This window comes from Scatophagus argus, chromosome 6, assembly GCF_020382885.2.
Source record: "Scatophagus argus isolate fScaArg1 chromosome 6, fScaArg1.pri, whole genome shotgun sequence".
NCBI lineage: Eukaryota > Metazoa > Chordata > Actinopteri > Scatophagidae > Scatophagus > Scatophagus argus.
In genome coordinates, this window is record NC_058498.1 from 21,780,863 (window position 1) to 21,800,265 (window position 19,403).

At 40.0% G+C, this 19,403-nt stretch overlaps 2 protein-coding genes across 3 annotated transcripts; both read right to left on the reverse strand.

The window, feature by feature from the left end:
* Positions 1-16: 16 nt before the first annotated feature.
* Positions 17-7,115, reverse strand: atg4b (autophagy related 4B, cysteine peptidase). Of its 2 annotated transcripts, none has more exons than XM_046391476.1 (13): positions 6,982-7,115; positions 5,235-5,336; positions 5,030-5,101; positions 4,800-4,898; positions 4,520-4,621; positions 4,342-4,414; positions 3,366-3,445; positions 2,632-2,828; positions 2,101-2,179; positions 1,829-1,974; positions 1,169-1,225; positions 670-763; positions 17-558 (listed from the first exon to the last, which is right to left on the reverse strand). In XM_046391476.1, exons 1-13 carry the CDS (start codon positions 6,989-6,991, stop codon positions 485-487), a joined length of 1,185 nt encoding a protein of 394 aa, XP_046247432.1. In that variant the 5' UTR covers positions 6,992-7,115; the 3' UTR covers positions 17-484. The 2 variants fall into 2 exon arrangements, with proteins under 2 accessions (XP_046247432.1, XP_046247431.1); XM_046391475.1 differs by having other exon boundaries at positions 670-778.
* A 2,153-nt stretch (positions 7,116-9,268) lies between these two features.
* boka (BCL2 family apoptosis regulator BOK a) lies at positions 9,269-17,710 on the reverse strand. The gene is made up of 5 exons (XM_046392487.1): positions 17,571-17,710; positions 17,009-17,449; positions 14,069-14,197; positions 12,058-12,221; positions 9,269-10,702 (listed from the first exon to the last, which is right to left on the reverse strand). The coding sequence occupies exons 2-5, from the start codon at positions 17,220-17,222 to the stop codon at positions 10,577-10,579; spliced, it is 633 nt and encodes a 210-aa protein (XP_046248443.1). The 5' UTR covers positions 17,223-17,449; positions 17,571-17,710; the 3' UTR covers positions 9,269-10,576.
* Positions 17,711-19,403: the final 1,693 nt, after the last annotated feature.

Sequence of the window (19,403 nt, forward strand, 5' to 3'; positions counted from 1 at the left end):
ATTAATACAACTCGTCTGCAGATTTGACTTAATTTGGTTTCATTACAGGCTGTTACAGACTTCAGTTATTAGTGACAAACTGCGTAAGCCATGGGCGTCATGAACCATTGTGTTTCTATACAACATAAAACTGTTATGGCAATTTCACTTATGGAGTCAGGGAAAGGCACCATATCACTTCAGAATAAACATTTAAAGTGTTAAGACTCAAATGGAAACACAAGTATGTGAAAATGTGCATACAGAATTTATCCTGAGCTCCTGCTACAGCTTCCACCAGGCAGTCTCAATGTTGGATACCGAGAGCGATCAGTGGCTGTTGAGAAGAACGCTGTGTGACACACTGACTACACCATTGGAGCTGGACTGGCTCAAGAGGTCTCCAGGTAATGTTCATCCCCTCAGGCTTCCCCTCTGATACACAGAAGAGACAAAGAATCTCTCGCCAACTGTTGAGAACAGTAAATCATTGTCCATATGTTCCTCACAGGGAAAGGATCTCAAACTCTTCATCTTCTGAATCAAAGAACCGCTCCAACCTGTCCGAATCTGAGAAATCTGTGAAGTAGGGCGTTAATACGTAAAAGAAAGAAAAAACAACCATTTAAGTTAATTTTTATAAAATGGATCATTGGAATATATTTTGCGAAATAGAAAAGGTTAATTTACCAGGAGTAAGGTTAATGGCATCCACGCTGACCAAGTGAGAAGGCTGACTGTCTACTAGTTCAAACATGGGCAGGCCCCCTCTGTTGCAGGACAGCTGAAAGAGGAGGACCTTCATTTTTTTTGAGGTACAAAAAGCATAATATGCAAGAATTTCCATTAAAAAAAAAAACAATGTATGGACTTTATCTCTCTAAATCATCATGATCTCCTAAATGTTTGCATTGGTGTCTGTATCTGCAGAGACTATGTCCTCTGTGTATTTTCTTGTTTTATTTTTGTTGTGTTGAGGATGTTTCTGGGTATCAGCTATTCTGAAGCAAGGTTGTGCATTTTTGACTCTCATTCTCAGGTCGTCAAATAGCAACATTTTGGGTTGGCAAGGACACTCAACAATCAAATATCTTTCTCTGCAATCACTTAATTTTGTTCTGCAAATTATACCTTTAACTGCTATAGACAAGTCAAAAGGAGTGACACAAGAACTGAAAAAGAAACGTACCCTTCGTATGCGCATACACCAGTCATCAAACTCGTCCTCTGTTCTGCAGAAGAAACCCTGGCAGAAACCGGAATGCAATCAGCTGTGGAACATCTGAGGTACTGTAAAAACTTTCACTCTACATTCACATTTAAAATGGGTTTTGGTGCTACAGCTTCTGCAGGTTTCTATTAAGTTAATGAGATAATGCAGAGTGGGTCGAACTGGGGGGGCGGACTTGGCATCGTTTGCTGGTGGGTTTTTTTTCTTTCTGATTTTCCATTTGACCAAAGCCTGTATAGACACAGTCCCCATGTTTAATCTTTTAATTGAAACAGGCTTCAACCAAGTACTGGATGCTATACTATTCTCTAGTTAGATCTTGTTTAACTTACCCACATCAGATGAAAGTAACGTTAACTGAAACAACCTAAACCTATCTGTAGAAGTAGCACTTTTCTTGATGAGGAGATGCCATGTTCCCACTCTCACCACAGACTGGAGTTAATGCAAATTTATAAAAGTAAGATTAACTTTCATAATTAAATCAATTTTTATGACCTGCCAAATTTATATTTAAGACATTCTGGCCTAAAATTCCAGTTTTTTGATTTTAGACTTTTAAGTGACCCACAGAAACCCTGAGTTGTACACTATGAAAAGCCTCCCTGCTGTTCCTACCGCTGCGATGGATGGGTCCAGTTCACAGATGTGCATACGACAGGGTGGGTGCTGACAGTGGTACGTCTCATCAGGGACCTTGCCATCTTCACATGGCTCCACTGCAGGCTGAGTGGTGTGTGGGTCTAAATAGATGAGTTCCTCTCCTAGGGAAAATAAACAGAAAAGCATAAGCAGATTGTTCTCTTGATTTAAGTAGAAATAATATGATGAGCATGAGGTTGCAGTGCACAGCTGCGTATTTATTTCACAAACCCAGGGACCAGACATACCAACATAACCAATGAAGTAATGGGCACTGTTGGGTTTTCCCCCAATAACACCCAGGGACTGAGGCAGCATGAAGCATTGCTGTGGAAAGAGACAAGAGGGTTTATCTCACCCTGGCTGTAGCTGACTCTGCCTCAGTGGTGATTCAGTTATCTTTTTTCATACATTTCCCAATTCATTTCAAATGACATAAAAGTTGGATATGACCATTTTCCAAAGCGTACTATTTCTTTTCTCTTTTTTTTTTGGTACAGACGCTTAGTGTAAATAATTTAGTTCCTTAAGGGACTAAGGGCCATAGTCAAATCTATAGCCACCTGCCAATATGCTTTAAAAAAAAAAAAGAAGGTAACTTTTGAGGTCAGTTTCTTTATTCTTGTAAGCATTTAGGACTGACTGAAATGGAGAGGAAAAAAATGACCATCTTTTACACAACACCTACATGCAAGTACAGAGGTTTGTGTTTGTGATATCTGCTGTGTGATATCTGAGTCATAAGACTGTCACTTCATACCCATGTTGAAATACCTCACCTTGAGGGTTTCGATGTAGGCCTCATTTATATCACTCAGGCCCAGCCTGAGGGGGATGAGCAGGACCAGAGGTTTCCAGAGAGCCGTCTCCTCCTCAGCCAGGGCACACGCTCCCTCCAGGCAGCCATTGAGCTCGCCCACTCCTTCTGGTTCAGCACAGGCTCCTGCAGTGTCCAGCCAGGGCATACAGAGACGCTCTGCAGTGGAAAAAATAAGCACAACATCATTGATGCTGCAATTAGTCTTAGATCCTGTTTGTGCCTGATGTTAAGCAAAACTTCTCAGCTCAGCTCAACTTCTCTTACAGTTTGCAATGGGTCATGCAGTAGACTAAAATAAGAAATGGATTAAAACAGACCTGCTTTGAAAAATACTGATACTGACTACTCAGCTGCTTTACGTTAATTGAAGACAGCAGTCCATTTTATGGATGCTTTCCACTGAAAGTTGTTTTTATCCCTCCTTCATATATTTGCACTTAGAAAAGTACCAAAATGCTGCTCTCGAATGAACTTGTTTTCTTTACTTCAACTCCGACATTTGAATTTGTTTCCACCTACAATCGTTGTCGTGCAACAGTAGTACAATTTAGCTGAAATTCTTTTTAAACATTCCCAGCTTGTCTATACTTTAACCTGGAGGAAAGAAGTATTGGAATGACTTTTAAACTGCTCATGTCGGTGATTAAAAATGGGATGGGGGGTGGGGAATGACTTGAATACAACTGCACTCACTGATCTCCTCGATGACCACGGTGTTGTCCATTGCGACGTGTACAACTAATCTGCTCCACGTATCGAACACGGCCAACTTTCTGAAAGCAGGACAGCACACTGAGACAGTCACACTTAAAAGAGTTGTACCAAATTGAAAAGGTATTTCTTCCAGTTGTTTATGTCCCCAGTATAAAAGATGTTGTCTTTTTTGTTCATTATTTGACAGTGGGATGGATGAATACATGGTGAGAGCAGAAAAGAAAGACATCTTTGTACCATGTTGGAGCACAAGAATGCACTTACTCACTCTTATCCTCATCGACTGTTGGAAGGGCTAATGCTTATAAAAGTAGCAATGTTCTCAGAAAGGCATGAATAAGAAAACTGCAAGCTAGTAAACACAGAGTATTGAATTATTTGTAATACAAAAAAAGAGTTTGTATTACAAATGTTTTGAGAGTAAATAAATGCATTCAACACATATTGTTAAGTGTTGTTAGGTATACAGAGCACCTTTAATCCACCGTATAAGTTGATATGGGTCTAGACCAAAAATTTGGCACTGAAAACAAAACATGCACAAAAGGAAACACAGGCATTGACAATATAAACAATATCTGAATGAAATGAAACAACCTTTTCCCAGTACAAGTGCTTCAATGCCAGTGTGTACCTCGGGATCAATAAAGTATCTATCTATTTATCTATCTAATGCCAAATTTCAGTGGCTGTTATACCCCTATAGTTATCAATAAATAAACTGCAATGATGCATTAGTTTTGCAATAATTGTCAGTTTGACATACAGGTAAGAGAAATATCTTCAGCTTTCGGACCTGGGCAAAACAAGCCATTTGAAGGCCTCACCTTGTGCTCTGGGAACTTGTGGACTTAGAACTTAGACTTACTTTTAAGTAATTGTAAAGACAAATATCGGAGTAAATGATTAGAAATCTGGAGACAATTGAAATGTCTAGCTTCTTTGCAGTACTTACTTTAGAACCTGGGCAACTGTGTTTGGTCCATACCACTGACCTATAGGCTTTCCCTCTCCAACTCCCATTTGGGCTACAGAAATTAGCAACAAGATAAGACAAAATTTAATGGAAACTCTGAGGACTGAATGACAGAGTCCTTGATAATAATCAGAAAAGTCTGACACTCACTACTTACCAATTTGATGGATGGAATAATAGCTGTCTTTTTTGTCAATGAAGGCATTGAGAATACTGATGTACTCTTCTCTTTGTTTCTGCCCTTTGGCCCATCTCCAGTCTGAGAACAAAAAGGCCAGTTATTAAGACTGTTTAAAACAAGCTCTGTTTGTATAGTCTCTTCACTGGAGAAGAGCTGTTTGTGCCACACAGTGATCAAATCTGTCATTTATGTGGACACGTATCCATCTACAATAAAGGGGAATATTTCTTTTTTTATTTTTTCAGAATAATCTTACCTCTGCCTAAATGTCTACACATCAAGGCCTCGCCGAGGATCATCTGGCCGCACCGCAACATACACCCCCATCCTGTATCTGATGTTGGCCCCGTCCCACCTGAAACACACCAGAGAACCATGCATGATATTCCCTTTTATAGTCAAATGTGAATATCCAGATTACTCAAATCTCCAAACTCAAGGAGTGCAGTTAAGGGGCTTGACTAAATCACATACTTCTTCACTTACCAATTGGTGGGAAGTTTTTTCTGTACGTGAACCACAGTCGTGAAGTGACATCAGATAAAATCTCGTCTTTCTCTATATGAAGACCAGAAATCACCACTTTACAATGCACCCACAGAGAAAGGTGTACACTTGCTAATATGAATATTTATAACTTTAATACTCATTTCTCCTCATCTCATGTTCACTTTAGATTTCACAGTCCTACCTGTGAGTGCACTGTATTCTTTCCCTAAGATCCACACAGGCTCTGAGGTCTCAGGAAAATCTTCAAATTCTCCAAAGCGAAGTGTGTCGTATGTCAAGGTAGCTGCAAGAAGAAGCAAAGTCAACTGTAAGTATGTGGATAATTACAGAGGAGAAACTGCTGGTGGCTGTGTTGTTGGTTACTAACCACTTGTTGCAGCTAATAAACGTAAAGCTATCTGCGAGAGAGCAATCATGGACGATCAAATAATTTTGTGAAAATTACAGTCACTTCTTGGAACGTTGTTCCATATGCCCTTCTTTAGTGTACAGAATTTAAATATTGATTTCTGTACAATAATGTGTTGGGTAAACTTGTGTTAAACAGATTTTAAAAACCACAGTCAAAGACATCCTGAGTAGGGCCTAGTAGAGATAAAGCTAAAAAAAAAAACCACGACAATCTTGAATCTTATATTTCCCATAGTGCAAGTGGATAGGGTTATTTGTTGTACCCTGACCTCCCAAGTTTGGTCAATACCTACATTTTTCACAGCTTTATTTTGTATTTCAGGATTTCCATTACAAATCTGTAGTCAAGCCCAGGCTGACATAACTTTGCCAACAATGAGATTATTTTTTTCAGACTTGAAAATGTTGAAAATGTCCACGGATGACATTTACCACTGTTTTCACTGGCTGAGTGATACTCCTCAAGATGAACAAACAATTTCCCTTTGATAATAGAGAATACATACATGACAACAAACAACTAACTGTCTATATGTCTCCCTTGTACATCAAGCAGTTAATAAATAAATACGTAAGTAACTATATGGTTGTTTTCAATAAAGTATCACTGTAAAAAGAATTCATAACAGTCTGTATTCAGCCTAACTTTTCACTGCAGCTTAAAGTACTGGGCTCTAAGCCAAGTATAAAACTTGGCAAAAAGTAATGATGACTTGGACACTCTTTAATAGTCTACTTCTCCTTCGGAAAGAAACAATGGAGTTTGGCCAATTCGAACTTGTTTTCATACAGTGGAATGTGTATTTACGCTTTTGTTATAAAGCAAAAGGAACTTAAAACAGACCAAAAAGTTAGCTAAGCAACTAGCTCAGCAACTGTCAATTAGCAAAACAGAAAACTGTGATTTGTAGCTTCGCAGGTAAAGAACGAAGTTATGTATACGCAGTCGATAGAAAAGACACTGCAGTATAAAGTGTGTTCGCTATCTCTGAGTGCTATTATTCAACTACAACGAGTCTCGCTGCACACCATCAGCCCTCCCATAGCTAATAGAATTCTCCGCGCTAAGTAGCCCAATAATGATGTGATGGTGACAGTGCATCGGCTGGGATGTTCATCTTGGGCGTAACATAACGTTGGCACAAACAGTCAACTCAAGGACAAAAGGCAAATTATTAAGAGTGAAACTTCACAGGAACACATGACATTAACGCATATGACATTTGGATACCGTATAGGAAGTGTTATACGACTGTGCAGCGAGCTGTCAAAGCTGGGAATCCACCACATTTAACAATAACAGCAAGCTAACGTTAGTTAGCACTTAGCTTTAGTCATCACTTTAGCAGGCTAACGTCACCGAGGTACAAAGCAATCTGTGTCTGAGTTGGACTAGCAGCTGGAGTTGGCAATCTTATCATGACAAAGCAAGAGATTTGTGCTCTGTTGTGATTACTGCTAGACTAGTTTGCTATGGGAGAGAAACTAATGTTATTTTATTAGAAAATATCGCTTACCTGCATCCATCCCGACGGTCTTCACCCTATCTTGTTTTGTTGTTCTCTGCCCTCTGACTCGCTGGACCAATGGGAAGAGAGTCCTGCTCTGGAATTTGGAGAGAGGCGGGACATTTCTTAGAACATCCAATCAGATCTGTCAAGGGGGGTTATTTTACCTTAACCAATCAGTAGCGGCTGACGTATCCGTCCCGTTGGCGATATTTTTCTCCCCAGGAAGGAGAATGTATGGCCCGCCTTACTCTGCCTCTGATTGGCTTACCCTGAAATCGTTTAACCCTAAAGTCCATGGCAAAAGCGATCGCAATCAATCAATGAATAGGTATCTATCTAATAGATATCTACACTACATATACGAAATATTTAGTATGTTTATATATCTCATTTAACGGTTCATTGTGCAGGATTTAGGGGGATCTCCTGGCAGAAATTAAATATAATATTTAGAATTATGCCTTCATAAGTGTATAATGAACCTCAGAAGTACTGTATTTTCACTACTTTAGGATGAACCCTCCACAGAAGGACTGGGTCCTCTTCCAAGGAGTCTGACATGTTTCTTCAGTAACCCTCACTGGCTCTAAAGAGTGCCTTACACCTTTTTGTTTAAGCAACCACTATTGTTTCTCCTACACCCTTGGAAGGAGACAGTGAGGAAAAGAGCGTCAGTTGCTTGCAATGTGCAATCTCACCACTAGGTGACACTAAATTCTACACTCTGGACCTTTAACAGATCAGACCCAGAATCAGTGTTATTAAAGGGAAACAAATTAAATATCCTCGTTAGAATAAAGTTGAAATAACAGTTGTATGTCAGCAGAGGGTCTAATTACATTTCATTTTCATTAAAGTGAATTTAAAAATCTTAAAGCCAAGGCAAATCCTGCAAAAGTCAGTGGCACAGGAGGCATAGCACGAGGCAGCCCAAGATGCTCAGTTCTCTCTGCATGTTATTATGCAGCTGCAGCCAATCTAATGGCATTCAGGTCAGACTCATGTCATGTCTGAAGTGATATGGATATGTAACAACGCCCGATCTTTTAACAGTAAATAAATAAATAAATATGGTTATAAAATGGAGGGTTTTGCAGAATCTTCCACTATCAAAGTACTTGTGTGCTGATACAGCTGTGGAGTAGGTGCACTGCTGAGGATGCTCCATAATAAATCCCAGCAAGAGTGAGCTGTGAAAGCAAGAAAACCCTTCAGGGCATCGTATTCAATAGGATCATCATATGTTTATATGTTTCTGTCCTGAGAGAACAACTTATCTGCAAACGATCAACTTTTAATGAGCTTAGAAAAACAGCAAATTTTCAGCTTTGTGATAATGCATTTTTACAGCTAATCCAGCTCTGTCACATTTCACAGTGCATATGAGACTAAAACTTTAATTATAATAGAATCTCATAATAAATGCTACAAGAAAATAACCAGTGCATGGAAAATGTGACAAAGAAAGACACCACATCTTGGACTCCTTGCAGTGTCCTGACAGAAAGACTAGTGTGTCAGAATTTCTTTCCATAACATTGTCAAATAGGACCACAGTGCATTTGTCACACACACGCTACTGTAAACTTGGTGAAATGAATGGTCTTGTTGATGCTGCTAGTAAGAAGTGTCAAATAACAAATATGATTCTTTTATTTCTATATAAAAGAGATATGCGAACATAAGGTAAACCAATGTTTGCTTACGTTTCTGTTCCCTGAAGTTGGTCCCTCATTTCTGGTTACGTCATACAGGTTGTAAAAGCAGGAAAGTTATGATTGGTTGGGGACCAACATCTGTCATTTCTCCCAGCTAAGTCCCAGAGAGAATTTATGACAGCAATCCCCTAATGTGACACATAGACAAAAACATGTAGACTAAACCCAGCATCAATTCATAGATTAGACTGTCTTAAAGTTTTGACTAAGTATGTCATAAATTTGATGTAGTATTATATGGTATAATTTTGACTGAGGATCTCTCAACTTTCAGTATCCCCCTAATATTTTTGAATTTCTGAGACAGAATTTAGACTATCTTGACCATGGTAAATATTTATTGGGTTTAATCAAAATAAAATGTACCTTGTACCTGTACCTGTACCTTTAATTTCCCTTAAATATAAAAATCTGGGTGTATTAAATACAAAATCACATCTTCTACTCTCATAATACACCTGCTTCATATTAACAAAGTATTCGAATGCTCATTACTTGGGATTGTAAAGATGAAACAGCTGCAAAACAAAATGTGTTTGTTAATTGATCAACATTTACCACTGCAGACTTGGCAGACATTTCTAAAGACCATTTATTATTGTTAATATTTACAGGTGCAAGATCATCACTCAAACATTTCTTTATTTTCTAGGACTCCTAGTGCTACGCGCCTTGTAAAAGTGACATTATTCATGGAATAAATCTTACTCATAAAATGAAATGTTATCAAAGTGCTCAATGAAAATACACTGTATCTTGCATTATTACAATGATATTTTACAGTACAGAAATATAATACACTGCCCTACAGTGAACAATGAAGAGAAGGGAAAAGGTGCATCAAATGTATAGTGTTGTCTAAATTACATACATGTAGTTATTGAAGGTTCAATCAATCGGTCAGATTCATTAAGGACTGTATGGGAAATAATCGATTCGGGGAGGGCAGAATTCTACAGATGACTCTGAAAAAGAAAAAAGCCCAGGCTACACTCTCCCCCTAACATCCAAACATAATATCAGAGCATGAATGGGTACAACTTGTTTCACGATTAAGAACTAAAAGAGGAAAAGCATAAATAATATAACATCAGTTTAAACCATTAAGTTGACAGGACAGTCAAAATGTCTCATTTCACTTTGTCAATTACTATAATAAGTCAGCAATAAGAAATTTGAAATTAAATTACCATTTGACACATTTCATTTTTTTTTCCTTTCTGTTGTGATGATGGGCAGCTGTTGGTAGAGATTTACACTGTAACAACTAACATCCAGAAAAATGGATGTTTCCTGCGAGCTGTGACTGTGATAGTCCTATTTGACTAGGAATGTACATTCATTGTGCACACAGACATTAATTATAACTATCTGGTTTCTTGTACTAATGCGTGGGCAGACTGAAATATAACATAAATGTGGAGTGAGAAAAAAAACTGAAAAACACTCCCGTGCCCCCCCACTCCCCACCCCGGAAAATATAGACTGCTTTCCCTTAAGAAAAGTTCCTCTTTTTCTGAACCCCATCCCCCTAATAACCTATACAGTCCCTTAGTTAGAGCAAAATATGTTGTATTTTGCATTTATCTGGTATGCACTAGCCTTTTTGGGCCATCTATGCCACCCAGGTGGGAAATTGAGATTTTTGTGAGACCAAGTCCTCAAGAATGGCCTCAGTGTCCCGAGGAAAATTTGACTTGAGTGTCAATATACAGTAGCTACCATTTTCAACCACTAGGGGGATACGTGTTCATCAATGAAGGCTCAGTGCAAACGAGTGTAAACATAACCCAAAGCAGTGAATGCTTTAGTGGAGTGGTGGAGCTGGTGGTGCTGGTGACGTACAGGGCTGGTCAGTCTGCTCAGAGTCCAGTGTGCGATTCTCACTTCTCCCTGAGGAGGTACAACACGGTGGCCTTGAGATAGTGTCCAAAGGCACAGGCTGCAGACACCAGCCAGTGAGAGCGAAAGCTGGGATCAGTGCTCACCACACATTTTGTCATGTCCACCTGTAGTGGGAAAGAGGACACAGTCTCATTCATGCATCCACAGAGCTCACCAAAAAAAAAAAGAAAAGAAAAACACTTTTTCAAAAACTATGCAAAAAGAAGTAGACAGTACAAATCCCACCTGATTTGTTAATATTCTGAGAATCAGTCACAGTGTGCTTACAAATGTGTTATTTCATCACCGAAGCTCACCAATGCTTACTTCAAAAATCAACTTGTATGACAAAAAAACCATCACAGACATTGAAATTCCACAACTGCTAAGCGTCTGTCCTGACACTACATCACAAACTGCACGCACTGACATCATCTCCCAGCGTAGAAACGTTACTGCTGGAGTTTACACTGCGGCTCATTTGCGCTTATGAGGTCAGTTATACAATGCAGTGGTCCTCATTTTGCCACACTCCACTTCTCTTCAAAACAAAACCGACTTGGGTGCCATGTCTCTGACAACATGGGCGTTCATTCGTTCACTTGTTAAGCTCTTTCCAGCAAAGCAGAGCAGAACATAGACAGAGGCACGTTGCCAGGCCTTGTTCCTTCTTGTCCCTGAGTTTCTCTTTATTGTTTAGGTAGGATTTTATCAGACAGGCCTTTCCCATCTCAGGTGGGGTGATCTCATTCCCAGGCTGTTGACTACCTGGGAGTGAGACAGAACAAGCAACTATCTTTTTCCACCTTGGACAGGTTTCCACAGAAGACACATCTGGTGTCTGTGGCAGTGGCTCTCGTTTGTGTCAAAAGCAAAACATTGCCAGTTAAATTTGGGTTAAATCAGCAGGCTGACTCTATCATACTATTCTCATGCAAATACAAGTTTCTGACTCATAAATTAGAATTCATGTCAACTTCATAGTTGCATTTACATCTGGGAACTGATTTCTCCAGAAGCTTCAGTATTTGACATGGCACTTTGTAATATGGGAGTGCCAAAAAAACCAAACAAATATGGATGCCTCACATCAGCCAAAACCTGTCGTAATGTATGTAATGTATAATATTTCTGTGATATCCTACAGGGACATATGTGCTCTACATAGTATTCTACACTGATATTTACAGATGAAGTTTATGATGTTCAGTATTGTATTTGTATCTCATGATCTTTATTCACATTTATCTTCTACTGCATGATAATCTTAATAGTTTTCTCCTAACCAAAGCAGTGTCTTAGTGAAATACTATGGAGACCAGCACGCATTTGTACATCATATTCAGATAATATCCACGCTGGAACTTGACATCAAGCATATGTGTAAGGGTTAAGTGATTTTACAGAGAGCTTGACATACTGCCACACCCAGCAACACCCACACAAACAAGATCAGCTCAAATAAAGAAGTTTCCCTCACCCAGCCTCCTCTCCTTTTCAGCCATGTGGTCAGGCTTTTGCGGACGAACTCCCCCATGCAGTCAACAATGGTATGGACCATAGCCGGATGGCCGTGGCGAACGCAGTCCACGGCCAAAGCTCCTGCCACGGCGTACAAAGAGACCACCTTCCCCCATGTTACTCCTGGCAGGAGACAAGTTACAGGACAATCAAAATGTATGTCCTGCTATCCAATGTATGAACACAAGAAAAGTGATTTGCACACAAATGGAAACGGTAAAGCAAAGTGGACCGCCTCTTTCTGACGAGTCAGAGCAGTTTTTAGAGCAGCAAACGTCTGTCAGCAGCTCTGTTAAAGACGGATGAACAGATTGTAAAACCTCAGCAGCAGCCAGGCAGTATATCTTCAGACAAAAAAGAAAACCTAAACACAAGGCTCGATTAGCGAGCAGCTCATTTTTCCAGCCTGGTTCATGTGTTGAGTGAAGCTTTATGCTGCCGCACCATTTACAGCCAAAGCTTCAGGTTACTGCAAATAATGAGGGTTAAATAAAACCTTCAGTCATGCTTCATCACATATGATGTTAAATGTCTATATCATACAAATCAGTTTGAACCACTGATATTTCATTGTCCCTATATAGAAGGTCACTGTGTGGATGTTAACGAACAAAAAAATCCTATCAATACTAATAATACTACCAGTAATAATCAATTACTTTGTCCTTTGTCCTCTTTAAGCTCATATGGAAGCTAACTAAGGCTGGCTACATTAAACTTCACCTCCAGCTGCTGTTGTTCAGCAGTTCAACACTGCACTTTCATAAAACTAAAAGCTTTGTAAAAATTGATGCAGCACAGGCCGAGATGTTCGAGGTGTTGCTATAAAAATATTGTGTACAATCGAGCCAACACAACATTTCCCACTATGCAACTGTGACTTTTGGTACAACCTACTTGACACAGCTTAGAGTATAAAGAAAGACACTAAACTGCCCTGTAGAGCTCACGGGAACGGAGAGTCGGTTGAAATTTGTGAAGACACCGAAATTTAATCTACGGTGAATATGAAACTATTGATTCAAACCGCTTTAAATAAAGATTTAAAGAAAAGGCACAGGAGCCAAAAAAGGCTTTACCCTCATCCTACACTGCTGCATGATGTGATGTGTAGGATGTGACATGATGTTTTAGCTGGAGTTTATCTGTTTGTGACCATTTGTGACCAAAACATTAGAGTTTGTAGTCCTAATCTACTGCTGCTCATGACTTCCTCTTCACACACTGACTGTCAGCATTACTGCATGTCCAAATCTACACTGTGATCACTGAGGGCTACATTTTCAACCTGTAAACTGAATCTCAAGCCTAACTGCAATTTGTTTTTCCAAAAGTAAATCCCACTCAAACTCATGAACATAAGAACAATGTTTGGGTTAAGGTAGATATTCTCTCATTTTAATATGTTTGAAGTAGTCCGTGATTCTTGCAAGTAATTATGCATGTACTGAGCACCAGGCAGACCTGATTTGGACTCTTTGCAGCAGATTGCTTTGTTACATTCCCAAAGGAACAAACCAGCTGAGGTTCATGAGTGAACTCCCTGGTTGGGGTCCAGACTGTCTGTAACAATCACTCACTCTAGCAAGGAGTTAACCTAATATGGACTGAATGTTTTCCCTACGATTCCTTTCCTGTAAGGGGATAATGGCTGCAAAAGAAATGTTTCTCGCTCAGTGAAGAGTCCTGTGGTCACTCTGCATAAGAGGTGTTTACATGAAGACGTAGACTGGAACTGATTCATTTTTCAGAAGGAAAAACTGGTGAAAAACTTTCACCATCTTTATTGTATTTGTCTCAAGCTCTGAAGTTCCCCCTTTCTGATAACATCAAAATGAAGAACTTCCCTAAAAGGACAACGGCTCTTTATTTTCATGTCCAATTTAGTGTAGCTCAAAGTTAAACCTGATAACAAAGCACTATAGTTAGTTCCTATGGTCCAGGCCTGCCTTGATTTACAATAGACCTACCTGTGGAGAAAATGTCTGCAGCCACAGCCAGGAAAGCATCAGACACAATGCTCTCTGACGCCACTGTGATATTGAGCTGTCGAGCTACATTGCGGTAAACGTTGGGTCGAAGGTACTCCAACTCATCACCTGGCCGAAACAAAAGAGACTAAACTCAATAAACAAGAATCCACTAAGTGTTTGCAGCACACATTGACTTTGTATTGAGGATATACATACAATTAAGACTTTCGAAAGTAGCAAGAACACAATGCTCCTCTTACAAATGGAGAATTGGCTTCATTAGGAATAAAAAGCACCATTGCTGGATTCAGCGTGGTTTTGATACTACCTTAAGCGGTCAGCTATAACCAGTAGCTTCTGGTAGATAATACAAGCAAATTTGAACAAATTATGGTTGAATATTGCTGTATAACAAAACTACTGTCGACCTAAATTGTAAACAGTAGTTCAGCATTCACCTCCTGGTTGTCATTTGTAGCTCCAATGGCTGCTGTTTCGCTAAAAGCTACATACTCTCACTTTAAATTTAAAGAACACTGGTCACCAAAGCTGTTACTTTCTCAAGCCTCTGATTTGATGACGATATAAACATACAGCATGAAGTTTTTACAAATGACAGCACTAGGAGTGGCGGTTAAAGTACTAATGAAACAATATTTAATGGATAAAACCTGCATTTTGTTTTGACTTAAACAAATAGATCAACATTTTGCGGAAATACAATCGCTCATTTGCTTTCTTGAAAAGAGTTGGATCAGAAGTTTGATATCTCTCATGTGTGTCAGCTGCATATGTGGCTGGCAGAAGGAAACAGCTAGCATGGCTCTGTCCAAAGGTGAAGTCTCGCCCATTATGGCATCTGCCATGGGACCTTATTTCAGAAAAAAAATCTTCTTCAAAATTTACAAAAACCAAAGTGTAATTCATGGCACAATTCAAATGAGACATTTACTAACTGTCAGTATTTCTTCTGAAATAAGGTCCCATGGTTGTGCATAGGAAGGCGAGGGACCTCTTCATAACTTTTTGGAGTCTCTTGGAGCAACTGGTCGTAGACAGCCACCCGATTTTTGTTTTTCCACTACATGGTTTTTGTATGGATTAGACAAAGAATATCTAACGTTTTGGAAGTGCTTGTAAGCGTATTTTGTTAACTTTAGACAGAGTCAGGCTAGCTGCTTGTCTGTTTATAGTCTTTGAGCTAAGAGAATATTTAGTTGTTAACTGTAGATGCTTTACTGTAATCCAGGATACCTTCTAATCTCTAATGATCTAATCTCCTCTGTGGATTCGGGGCTCAGAAGTGTGTCAGCTCTGTTTTGACCACAGTTTTTGAACTCCTCTGAGAGACTCTCTGCTGGACGGTATCCACTAACAGTCTTTGCTGGATATGAATTAGATATGAATTTCCAGTGTATTGCGTAACTATCTCAACTGGTAGTGGGCTGATAACCACAAATGGAAAAGTGAAACCTCATTCCGGAGGTTCCATCTGCATCCTGTCAGTTTTCACACTGGGCAAACATCCAGGCAGCGAAATATTACAGAAATGAAACTATGTCCCTCATTTTCCGAGGGACTCCCAGGATTTTCCTGAAGGTCTTCCAGTGAAAATGAAAGGTCGTCCCATTTTTGACATTTTTGACAAACACATTTTTGAATGAGATGTAATGTCAACCCGGACCAGTCATGCACATTGAGGTCATATGTCTAAATCATCCCTATATAATTTTAAAGACATCTGAACATTCTTCTTCCTTAGTTTTTTGCTTGTCCTTTTAAAAACTGTTGTTCCAGTTGTGTTAAATGAGGTTCTAAAAGCAATTTTTAGATTGTTCTCCTCTGTACAAAGTACGGTACATCTATTTTGTTTTAAACTGACCTTTGAGCTAGCAAGCTATCTCTCCATCTATCTAGCTAGCTATGGTTAGCCGGTTAGTCTATATTGTCCACAAATTGATACTCGTTAATATTATTTGTGTTTAAAAATAAACATATTAGGGCAATACAGGCGGCATGAGGTATCAGTTTCTGTGGCCTTTAATTGATCAAGTGTAAAGTGCAGTTCATCTCCACAAATTTCCTGGAAAATCTGACGACATGACCTTTTGTGTCAGCAACGGCAGGAGAAACCACGAGCTATTGTGACAAGGGACAATTCTGACATCTCAAATATCACCAGTCGGAATGGAGACTGGAGTGTGTTGATACCCCTCCGCCTGTAGCCTGTGTCACAGCTGGCACAGCTGTAAGACACATTTACAACTGACTCCAAAACCATCAAAACGGTGTTTAAGACATCAAAATAGATCAGCTGTTTTTCTGAATCATTTGAGAAATGTTTTTTCTTAACTTAAAATGTCCGTATATACTATGGTTCAAATTCAGACGCTGTATTAACTTTAAATACTGCCATGTTGGCTGCAAACCAACATATTTTTCAGCTATTATTTTTGCTTTGTAATAGGAGCCTGTATTGAAACTCAGCAGATTTGAAACTCAGCATCTGGTTGGAGGCATTTAATTCTTACACATTTTAACAAGGGGCGTTTGGAACATTTTGCACCAGTCAGAAATATGACAGAACCACGAAATTCTGCATGTGGTCTGTGAGGTGGTCAGTTTCTGCCTGCCTCTCATGACTCATACTTTAGTTCTTCTGTCAATCGATATTCTTGGTCATGTTTTGTGGTCCTTGGTATATGAAGGTGTTACACATGTCATTACCATTGTGATGACTGTTTACAAGTAGAACAGAGATATCATAAGTTATCTACATAAAAGTTTAACTATTTGAGCAATTGTTGAAATATGCCTTTAAATGCAATAGATAACATTGAACTCACATTCTACGGTGTCCATGAGTCCTTTACGGTGCATTGCACACACTCTGTGCATGACAGACTTCATACAGTGTTTGACTGTCCCATAACTCACCCAGCCACAGCAGAACCGACGAGATCTCCCCCAGTGTTCCACCTGATGCAGCCAGTCCGTGTTCAGGCTTAGACCAGCCTATCCCGGCACGGTTCAGCCTGGAGTGAATGTAGTCCCTGCACAGTGCTTTGGCCTGGGACACCAGCTCCTTGTCGGTGGGCGAGCGGTCAAACACTTCGGCCGCGAACACAGAGGAGCGGCGCAACATCTCCATGCCCCTGTCATCCGCCGAGGACTGCGCTGCTCACCACCCCGCCTCCACTGCCTCCACGGCCGGGCACGGCGGCCACTCGTGCCTGACAGCCCCACCCCTTCCCTCCTCAGTAGATAGGAAGACCTCTGGAGATTATCCTCATAACAAACACGCGGATTAGACTGTGGACATCTTTTGATAGCCTGGATAAAGCTGTCCGACGCAAACGCAGTCAAGGTCTAGTGAAGCTGCAGGTTATACAATGGAGAAAGCAGGATTAAGACGAGAAAACTTTTAATAAATCAGAAAAGTTCAGTATGCATCCCTACTCGTTTGTAATAAAGCTAAAGGCAATTAAACTACACTTACCCAGAATGAACACGGAACAACTGAAAGGTTATCCTCGGCGGGCTGCATGTTAACCTGGCACTGAGCACAGAACTGCTTTTGATCACTGACTTTTATGAACTAAAGATTTGCTGCCACGTTAAAAAAAAAAAAAGCTCTCAGTTTTTAGCCTGACAGGCTTTCCTTCTAAGGGCACTTATTGTGTAGTCCAGAGGCGGAGATAAGGGGACCAACACAAGCCCCGCCCCCCCCCCCCCCATCCCCACTCATACAACTAACACACATGCAGTGAGGACATGATCCAGTACTATCTCAGCTGCTAGTCATAACTGGATTTATTAAAGGTGTGTCTGCAGAGCAAAATGTCCAAACTGAGTGATCAGGTTGTGAAGCAGAGATTAGACATTGTTAGGAAGTGAAATACTGCCCTCAGTGAGTGTATTTACTATTACTCCACAAGAAATTTGGTAGGATATAGAAGTCTTAAAGGGGGACTCTGACAATTTAGTACTGCACTTCCATAAATGAGGAGGGGTGTGTGCGAGTGACACACTAAAAAAAGAAAGGTCCAAATCCAAAGCAAAGATGATGAAATTCTGCTCGTGCCCACTTTGCAAAGCAGACTTTAGATCATGAATTTTACTCTTCAAACCCAAAATCACTCTGATGGATATCATCATTCACCATTATTGCCATTTCCCAGACTTTAGAAAAAGCCCCTGCCAGAGCTACAACCAGGTAAAATATATATAAATATATAAACTCCAAATTTAAAACTTTTCAAATGAAAAATGTTGGCAACATTTTATATGCTGATTCCCTGTTTAATTTTTACTAAATATACTGGCTAAAATATGGTGCAAATCTGTGTCCAAAATGTGGCTACTTTTAGGCCCACACAAAATCAAATGAAGAACTTTCTCAGCAGTTTTTGTTTTTGAGCAGACATGCAAACAATGTCAAATAAAATAGAACATAAACAAAGGAAGAAGTCAAAATTTCATCGGTTTTTCTCCAGAGCTGACTGAGAAGATGGTCGACTGGATACAGAGGGAAACAGCTGGCCTTGACTGATCAAATAAAATGTGGCATGTTTAGCCGATGGGTCAGGGTGTCGGATGACTCAGCATTTCTATGAAATCCTGCTGGTGTTCTGTGTAACAGCAGGAAACAGCCACATATGATGAGCGTAACCTGCTGTCTGTTAACAAGACCTACTAAAAAAAAAAAAAGGTGGAGTGAATGTATGAAGTAGCCCACTGAACTTGCCGCACTTCTCCACAGAGCTAATCAGACAAGTGAACCTTGTGCCTTATGGTTGTATAAGTTTAACTGTGGTTAGGCAGTTGTCATAACGACACGGGTCGAAGTGGTGCTGCTGCTGTTTTGAAAGCACGACACGGGGATGGCAGAGAATGATCAGCTACACACCTTCACCACTCCCTAATGGAAAGCTGTTTGAATAGATTTCCGTGGCAGATGAGCAGTAATGTCATTTCTGGGGAAGCCACCACACCCACTAATCACGCTGTTTGGGCATGCCCGAGGAATGCCCCACTTTGTTTATGACTGCTCGACAGATTTGCAGATACTGCACAGACAAGAGGGCCAAGTCTTCCAACTGTAACTGACACCTTCATCATGAAAATGGCTGTGAGAATTTTCTTTACAGCACAAAACCTTAGACAAACACTGTACATTCCTGTCAGTTTCTGTAGTAATTTTGAAAAATTCTTTTACTGGCTGTAAGGCACTTACATGGTCTTGCACCAGCCTACTTGTCCGACTGCTTCCTATCTATGACCTGGGACGGCCCCTCAGGTCCTTTGGCAAAAATCTTTCAGCTGTTTCCAA

Bases quoted from the DNA above. Each gene is read 5' to 3' on its own strand.
- atg4b (XM_046391475.1), bottom strand. The intron at 4,622-4,799 runs GTAAGATTATTC...TTTTGTTCTCAG, and splicing joins GTGTAGACATTTAGGCAGAG to ACTGGAGATGGGCCAAAGGG. The intron at 779-1,168 runs GTACGTTTCTTT...AAAAAAATGAAG, and splicing joins GGTGTATGCGCATACGAAGG to GTCCTCCTCTTTCAGCTGTC.
- boka (XM_046392487.1), bottom strand. From the start codon at position 17,222: ATGGAGATGTTGCGCCGCTCCTCTGTGTTCGCGGCCGAAGTGTTTGAC. The intron at 12,222-14,068 runs GTAGGTCTATTG...GTCTCCTGCCAG, and splicing joins TGCAGACATTTTCTCCACAG to GAGTAACATGGGGGAAGGTG. The intron at 10,703-12,057 runs GTGAGGGAAACT...TTCCCACTACAG, and splicing joins TGAAAAGGAGAGGAGGCTGG to GTGGACATGACAAAATGTGT.